Source organism: Populus alba, chromosome 4 (genome assembly GCF_005239225.2).
Source record: "Populus alba chromosome 4, ASM523922v2, whole genome shotgun sequence".
Lineage (NCBI taxonomy): Eukaryota > Viridiplantae > Streptophyta > Magnoliopsida > Malpighiales > Salicaceae > Populus > Populus alba.
In genome coordinates, this window is record NC_133287.1 from 3210870 (window position 1) to 3219993 (window position 9124).

A 9124-nucleotide genomic window follows, 5' to 3' on the forward strand; every position below is an offset into this window, starting at 1 on the left:
GACAAGTGCTACGACTTTAACACTTTGAAATTCCTGGCACATCTAAAGAGAATTCGGGTGTAAACTCATCTCTTCATATAAACAGGTGGCCTTTTATATATATATATATATATATATATATATATATATATAGAATTTTCCAATACATCTAAAAGAGTTGGAGTGTAGACACACCTCTTGATTAAATATGTGGTTTTTTTCATATATTTATTTACATTTTCAGTATTTTTTTATTTTTTTTATTTTTATTTTTATCATTTAATATTATTTTATTTTAAATTTATCATCATTATTTTTCTATTATAGTCTTAAATAAACATCATGATATTTTATTTGTACTTATTTCTACGAGCATTTATTTTTTATCATTATATAATTAAATAAAAAATAATTTTAAAAAAATAAAATTTTTAAAGCTAATAAAATCTTTCATCCGGATCATGAATTTAGCAGATTAATCCAAAAAATTCAGGTCGATTTAGTATGTTGATATCATAATATTAAAAAAAAAAACTATTATGATTTTTTTTAAAATAAAGGCCTTCTTTTTACTGATTGTCTGAATTGTGTTTGGACCCGTCAAGTTAACTGAATCATGTCAAGACAATTCTTATATTAATTTTAAATTTAAATTAGATAAAAAAAAATTAAAATTAATTGATTAGAGTGAATTTAAATTTAATCGATTAGAGTGAATTTAATAACCATACGAAAGTAATTTTCTGCTCTAAATATATTATTTATATATTTTTTTAATTCTAGCCAAAGTGTAGCGTGACTGTAAGCTAGTACTATCTCCTATAGCAGATAAGGTTTTAAGTAAATTAGAATATTCAAACATGAAATTTAATTACGTATCCAAAATCTCAAGCCCACTGTATACCAACTCAGCTCATAAATTAAAATAATTTTTTTAGTTTTTTTAAATTTATTTTTAATATTAATACATCAAAATAATTTAAAAACACTAAAAAATTATTAATTTTAAATAAAAAATTTTAAAATTTTTTAAATACAAAAAACAAACAAAACTAATCCAATCAAATAATTGGTTCATAAGGCTATTCTTGATACAAGGATACGACAATTAAAGCTATCCATTTAGTCAAATTTTAGATATCCATTTAATTTTTTATATATATATTTTAACGACTTGATGTCACACAAGCTAGTACATATCCATTTAGTCAACTTCCATTCCCTCGAGCGGACAGGTTTTGTCTTCGATCCTTATCATTTTCGATGGACATAATCATTTCCTAATATTATCTCTTAAAAATGGCTTTTCTAGCTAGAGACAAGACCCAAGAAATTGGCATAAATAGCTCTTGGACATCAACGTTGCCATTATTTTTTAAAATGATTTTTATTTAAAAAAATATGTTAATAATATTTTTTATTTTTTAAAAATTATTTTTAAGATTAGCACATCAAAATAATTTGAAAACATCAAAAATATATTAATTTAAAAAAAATATTTTTAAAATATAGTACCAAACATGTTAAAAAACAAGGGCACAAAATGTCACGCTCAATTTGTTAGACCTAGTTAGAAATGGCATTCCCTCTAGGGCTAATCATTCCAATCAGGCCTAAAGGCTCTCTGGGCAGGTGGGGTGATAAAATTAACGATGGCTTGAACCATGGCCATATTTCGCAATTGTGGGTTATGTTTGGATTTTAAAAGGAGTCGGTCCAGCTTCACTTTCACTTGAAGGAAGTAGACCTAAGCCCCGGAGATGGCCAGACAACTAGACTTTCGAGAGCCAAGGTGGTCTAGTTTCACATGAATTATCTACATACCATAGTTGTCTACCCCAACCCGGATCATCAGGTTACAAAATCAACCTGGATTAACAATTTTTATTAATACGAAAACGCTTCGTTCTGTTTTTTATTAGACCTAGCCATTAAAAATCTAGTAAGTTTGAATTAGATTTTGCTACATCAACTCAGTCATTAAAAATCTAGTTAAATTAAACGGTTTTTATCATTATATGTTAGAGGTTAATTATCATTACTAATAGCAAGTGATTTTTTTTATATAAACGTGTCATGTAAATACAATTTATTTATTTAAATATATGAGACAAAAAGTTACAGATAAATAATAATAATAATCTCTTTAAAGCTGTGAAATTAAAAAATATATATATTATTTAAAAAATAATCAATTAAATGGGACTAAAACATGAAGAAAATAAAATCTGGTATTAAACTGTAAATTTTCAAAACAAAGATCAAATGATAGAAAAGCTACAACTTTAGAAAACTAAATGGGGTGTGCTTTGTTGTTATTTGTTAAAGTTGATCATCATTCTTGTAATTTTTATTTTTAACTCCAATTAAATCTTGATTTTGCGAAATCTACAAGTAATTCATTTTTTAATATCCCTAAAAAACCTCAACATATAAAGGATCATACAATTAAAATAAAACTACATTTATTCAGTGGAGGTGGGCTAGGGTGAATTGCCCACCTCTTTTATTCTATAGTTAGCAATAATACTTGGAGGTGGGATTTTGAACCTTAACCTTCCACACTTTCTGCTTTCCGAACCTCACCTTTGAGGCTTCAACGTTGGACCAAAGCCTCATTGCCGCAGTTTAGCTTAAACGTACTCTCTGTATACAGGTTGTTCTGGGGAAGTCTCCTAAGACCTTCGTTCTACAATCTGTACCGGTAGGGTGGCCTCTGGCCAGATATCCGATATTCAAATTGCATTCTCCGGAAAATTGAGAAGCAAATTCAGCATCTCCTATGATCAATATGCAGCATAGAAACTAAGAACTTGTCGCAATCGCCTCTTCTGATAAATTGCGCTGCCTTGAGCTCGCACGTCAAGTAAGCAAATGTTTCTCTCTAATTTTTTGTTACATTTGGACTATACAACAGTTAGTTTCAAAAGGGGTAGGGGGGCTTTGTACATTGAAAAATCCTAGAAAACACATTAGAATTGTCGTAACATGTTACAGGGGATGATGAACACAACTATACAATATGGTCACTTAACCCGGGATCTCTTCCTTCCTTTTGGCAGACTTTCAAAGCGTTGTGTAGTACTTTCTTGTCCAGTTTTTCTTGGTCGGCCAAAGCCTTTCTTTCTCGTGGCTAAAGATTCTGCTGAAGGAAAGGAATGAGAGCTTTTCTTTCTCATGGCTAAAGATTCTGCTAAAAGAGGAGAATGAGAGCCTTTCTTTTTCAATGCTGAAGATTCTGCTGAAGGAGGTGAATGGACATTATTTGGTCTTTTACCCGTGTTTGGAGTTCTAGCAACAAGCTTCCCTGCTTTGGTCACCTTTCCTGACAATTTTCCATTACCAGGACGAGCACTTTGAGGTTTGACAGGAGGATTAAGCAAAGGTGATGTGGTTGAGAGAAAGGTAATCGTCGTCTTGGTAATATAATTCTTGAGATTCTGCCGCAGACTTTTGGTGACGATGTCTCTCAGAAGCAGTGCAGATTTGTATTCACGAGTAGTCTTGGAATAAAAGACCAAGGCATTGTTAGCAAGTAGAAGCAGGTCTCGAAAGATTTCTTTAGCTGTTGTGATGGAGCCGCTAGCAATTCTTGATCTTATGGTATCAATATCCATGTGCTGCAAGATCATTTTCTTATATCTTCCTCTCTTCTGTTGCAAAAATAAAACTCCACCAGTAAGTTAAACTGATTCTGGGCATTAGTATATCAACAATAATCAAAACTAGCGAGTTTACAAAATTAAAATACAAGAAAAATTTAAAAACAAAGAGGCACCATCATCATTTTCAACAACATTGTATTGACAATGACTGCAAGAAACCAACCTCGCAACTCACAAGGTAAAGCGATCTAATACCTGGCTATCAAGACGCCGATGAAAGACAGAGGCACATTTGTTCTCTGCAATAGAATCAAAAATCACCCTGACATCCACCACTCTATCCTTGCTCGAACCTCTGGATTGATCATCAACAGTAGAGCATCTTGCAATTTGACCAGAGGTGCTAGTTGAATTATCTTTACAGCGAGTAGCAAACAAAGCATCAGCTGACCCCAAAAACTCACTTTCTCCAACACTCCCTTCCTTGACATCCTTACTACAATCTTTCCGCTTTCGCTTCCCTCTCCTCCTTTTTAAACTACTTACCTGCCCTGCAAATATGCTATCTGACAGCTTCCATATGCTTGAAACTTTATTCTCTTCAGGGGATATTGAAACTTCTGGCTTAATCTCCATCTCTGCAGCCGGCATATCAGTTGGAACTCGACATTCAGGTGTCCGATTTGTTTTGGTATCCTGAGTAAAACTACCAGCAGATAGTCCATCCTTAGATGTCTCTTTACTGGATGATTCGATCCCATCACATTTCCGAAATAGAACAGGTGACTCTGTCTGGCTGGAGTCATAACTGACATGACAATCCTCCCTTCTCTCAGCCTTGAGAATCTCAAGTTTTGATTCCAGTGACCTGAAACATAACAGTTAAGAAATCTACAACCATTACATGAATGCAGACTGCAATATTCACACACCAACATGTATCTGAAACAGATCCATGAATTCTTTACATGTCACATAATGAATTGAATCAGCATCAAGCAAGTTCAGGATTATAGTTATGCATTTCTTTCTTCAAATTAACCCCTCAAAATTTCACAAATCACATACTGAAGTTCTGCAACCTAGGATTACATCTCCACTAAATCCAGCTCTTAACAATTTATTCCTTGGGTAAGATGAAGAAATCATCACTATAGTATTACCATCTATCCATTAATGACACTCGCGCATTCATGATTTCATGCTTCGGCCATGAGACTCTAAAGCGAAGATTCTTATGCTGCTTTCTTCATTAATGCAGGGGAACATGATTAAGACAGTTTTCGGGCTACCTTGTTTTTATTTTAAGACAAATGACACAAGGCAGTTTTCTTAACATGAATTTATAAGTACACGAAGTCTGAATTGGAACAAAAAACAGATCACTGACCCAATTGAGCCTTCAGATTGTTCTAATGCTCGCCTTAACTCTGCCATTCTTTTCTTCCGCAGCTCTTCAAACCAAGCCCTGAGGAATACATGGGCATGGAGTAAATTGCGTGCAACTTGTTTCAGAAATTTGACGATGACTATATGCTAATGAATGCACATGCGCAAATAATTTTTATTTAAACCTTCAATTCAAAGCCTGTGATTTGCATTATCAAACAATGAGGTTTAATGTAATGTTTGAGAAAAAAACAATACATATAATCATTTTTTTCTCTCCATTGCCAAGAAGACTTTTGTTCTCTGGAAAAGGATCAGTTTAAACCCTCTAATTCTGTCTACCATAGTTATAAGACCCAGCCCAGGACCCGGGTTGTGATTTGGCCAAGTCAACCCACGGATAGGCCCGTTAACTCAATTTTTTTGACCAAATTGAAATCAGTTTCAGTTTTTTTTTTCCTTAAATGAATGGACTTCTTTTCGAAATGAAACCCGACCCAAGTCAGCGGGTCAACAGGTTGACCGACTACGCCAGGTGTTTTATAGCTATGCTTTTTACTAGACTGACATCTTCCGGGAACCTGTAAATACTAAATTTAATTTCGAAAAACAGGATGTGATAAGTAACGTTCCATTTTTCTTTCTGTAGCTAGGGTTAAGCAATCCACTTCAGACAACCCAAGAATAGGTATAATGTCTTGATATCATAAGAAGAACACTTACTTGCACCCTGAGTAACGTTGTTGCAAGTCCTCATACTTTGCTTTACATATCTGCATTTAGAATGCAAACCAAGATAAATCCACATGCACATAGCATCGTGATCAATCCGTCAAATCACGTCACATCTTGCCAAACTTTGCAAGTCAAAGCATAGACCGACCACTAAGGGGTACACTCACGTGCACATCACGTGACATATCGTTATCACAATCGCCATTAACGTTTTCTAACTTTGCTAGTAAAGTCATGCAAATACTACTAATACTAAACAACCACAATTTAAGTCAAGTCAAAGTCAAAGCATGCTTGCCTAGCTATCCCCCTTGTTTTTTTTTTTTTTTTTTTCCATGTCACTATCCATGTTTTTTCTTCTCTTCTTCGCCCCACCAATCACAACTCATTATTCATTAACCCCGGAAAAAAAATAGTAACCACTAAAATTATTTTTTTAAAAATGTAACCTTTAATAATGGAGGGTGATTTTGACCCTTTCGCAAAATAATAGGAGCAATAACAAACTTTCCAGGTAATTTACAAAATAAGGGTAAACCAAGAACCAAAAACATGTCCATTGTCCAATAAGCGTGTCGTGTTAGGACAATTATCAAAAATTAATCATGGTTTTTTACCTAACTACCCCGCAAAAATAAAAGAGAGGAAAATTAGTAGCAATTAATTAATAAACAAAAATCACAATCATTAATTAATTAATTAACCAATCAATGTAGTAATTAATAACCTCGGGTGTGAAAGTATAGGGGCAATTAACGGTTCGGGCGCGGAGCTCCGACGCAACCAAATTCCAATCTCGGGTACCGTGCCGGATCACGGCCCCACCCAGTAGCAGCTCCTCCCATGTACCCCACTGCTTTATTAATATCTCCGTCCCCATCCTCACCGTCCACGTGTACACCTCCAATTAAAACTCCTTATCCTACGCACCCCGGCTCATTTTAGCCTCCTTCAAAAAAACCAGAAGAATTTGAAACAAACAGCAATAATAACAAGACAGCCCCTTCGATGGAAACACCTCCAAAATGCGAGAGACAAAAAAAAAGGGCTTCTGGGTATTACAGAGAACAGACGAGACAGACGGTTTTAGGGGTGGTTATGTTTTAAAATGGGTGTGGTATGGTGGTTTTTGTGAGAATTTTTATTTTTTGGGGGGGTGAATTGCGTAAGACACGGGGGTTGAGAGATTCTATTCTTTAAAAGAAAGAGAGAAAGGAGGAGGGGGAGGAGGAGGAGGAAGAAGAAGAAGAAGAAGTGGAAATATCAAAAAGCGAGAGAGAAGAAAAGGAGGTGTAGATAAATATTATTGAGAAATAGAAAGAAGAAAGGAGGTGTTGTTAAATGAGAAAAACATGGCAGATGACAGACAGAGACACAGAGTGATTTTGTTTTTTTTCTTTTTCTTTTACGACATGGAAATTAGAAATAGAAAGTAAATCTGGGTTAGGTTTTTTTGTTGTGTGGGTTTTCTTTTTATAGACTATTATTATTATTATTATTGGGTTCTCTTCCCTTCTCTTCCTGGCTTAAGAACTGCCGGCTTGCCTTTATCGTCGCTTGTTTTGGAGGCATCCACTTTTTTCTTCAACGCAATTACTTGTCTACCCTTTCTTTCTTTTCTTTTCTTTTTTTCCTTGAAAAAATTAATGTTTACTTTGGGTATGCTTGTACAACACACAAGGCGCGTCAACGAGGTTTTTTCTATATATAAAAAAAAATGATTTCACAATGTTTCTGAAACACAATCTGATTTATAAATCAAGGGTTTTATTTGAGTTATCAGATTTTAACTAGTTTATCAGATTAACTGGATTAATTTTATTTTTTAAAATTAAAATAATATTATTTTAATAAAAAAAAAATAGCCAACAAATTATAATCGAGTTTTTTTCAGGTTTTGTCATGTCAACCTGGTCACTGGATCAACTGACTGGGCTAGTCGGGTCACCTCAAATTGTGACTTCCTCTATTTTTTTTAAATTCAGCCCAGTTCTAGCTCCTGGTCAGCAGGATACTGGCTTGACTCATCGGACCGGTTTCAAAACTATGTATCATATAGTTGTTTTTATATTTATCATTTATATTTTAAATAATTTTTAACATAAAATGATACATTTTGTATACTTATAATAAGGGAGCAAATGCAGGGTTTTTTTTTAACAAGGAAATATTTAACATATAAGAATTATTGTACTCGTTTTTCTCATAAAGACCTATAAATAATTTTCTTGATAAATCTCATGCTTATGTGAGAGAAGAGAGTGCAATTTCTAATACAATTATTAATTTCATTATAAAAACACATTGCAAATACGTATCACAAAGAACTTACTGTATATACATCAACTTCCAAGCAATTGATGATAGAAAAATATGCCTTCCGTACACTTATAATGCATAGCAAATTTGCATTAATATGTTGTGTTTTATGAACCTGTTAGACTGCCTCGTTTGTTTAACGGCGGAAAGTAGGTTTTTGAAAATTATTTTTTATTTTTGTTGTATTTGTTTATTATTAGAAGAATTAGTTAATTGAAAATATTTTTTAGTCATATAAAAATTTAACTTGATTTTTAGAAAAGTGTTTTACTTTTATTTTAAGCGGAAAATATTTTTTAGAAATTATAAAAAATTTAAAAATATCATATTATTTGCTAATTATAGCAAATTTAGTTCTCAAATTTTAAATGTTATATATTTTGTTTTTAATTTTTTTAAAAAATTTTCCTTTTAGAATTTGATTTTTATATTAACTTGATCATTATTTTTATCTATTAAATTTGATATTCGTTCATTTTATTGTTACTTATTTTAATTGACATAATTTATAAAATTTTTATTATTATTATTTTAATTTCATCATCTTTTAAATTTTTTATTTATTAGTTTTGATCTCTATTATTTTGATTGTTATTTATTTATTGAAAATAATTTATGAAATTGGATTTTTTTTTTAATTTCATCCCATTCAATTTTTATTTGTAGGATTTGTTCATTAATATTTTAAAAAACTTGAAAAAAAATGTTAATAAATTATTTTCCAACTCATTTTCCATGACATAATTGAACATTAAAAAATATTTTTCAACTTATTTTTTATGACACTATCAAATATAAAAAAATAATTCACTTTTTAGGAATTCATTTTTTAAGGACACCACTTTGCAAAAGAAAACAACTTTCCAGCAAACAAACAGAGCCTTAGAGTATTTTTTTTTATGGTTGGAATTATGTTTTAGTGTTTTTCAAATTATTTTTTGCTTGAAAAAATATTAATTAATATTTTCCAGTGATTTATAATTGTTTTAAAGTGCTAATGTTAAAATAAAAGATAATATCAAGGGTGATCATTTTCCGTTTGGTTCGATTTGTTTTTATAAAAAAATAACTAAACTGAAATTTAAAAAGAACCAAAA

The 9124-nt window shown here is 32.0% G+C and overlaps 1 protein-coding gene across 2 annotated transcripts; it reads right to left on the minus strand.

Moving 5' to 3' along the window:
• Nucleotides 1–2535: 2535 nt before the first annotated feature.
• LOC118047358 (uncharacterized) lies at nt 2536–7214 on the minus strand. 2 transcript variants are annotated; one of them, XM_035056634.2, is made up of 5 exons: nt 6436–7214; nt 5697–5746; nt 4975–5052; nt 3840–4452; nt 2544–3632 (listed from the first exon to the last, which is right to left on the minus strand). In XM_035056634.2, exons 1-5 carry the CDS (start codon nt 6586–6588, stop codon nt 3006–3008), a joined length of 1521 nt encoding a protein of 506 aa, XP_034912525.1. In that variant the 5' UTR covers nt 6589–7214; the 3' UTR covers nt 2544–3005. The 2 variants fall into 2 exon arrangements, with proteins under 2 accessions (XP_073265062.1, XP_034912525.1); XM_073408961.1 differs by lacking the exon at nt 4975–5052 and having other exon boundaries at nt 2536–3632.
• Between the last annotated feature and the right edge of the window lie 1910 nt (nt 7215–9124).

What these genes read in the sequence shown, in the direction of transcription:
- LOC118047358 (XM_035056634.2), bottom strand. Translation starts at nt 6,588, where the DNA reads ATGGGGACGGAGATATTAATAAAGCAGTGGGGTACATGGGAGGAGCTG. An exon ending in CCTATACTTTCACACCCGAG is followed by an intron (nt 5,747 to 6,435) that starts GTTATTAATTAC and finishes TTCTAAATGCAG; the next exon opens with ATATGTAAAGCAAAGTATGA. An exon ending in CAATCTGAAGGCTCAATTGG is followed by an intron (nt 4,453 to 4,974) that starts GTCAGTGATCTG and finishes GTTATGTTTCAG; the next exon opens with GTCACTGGAATCAAAACTTG.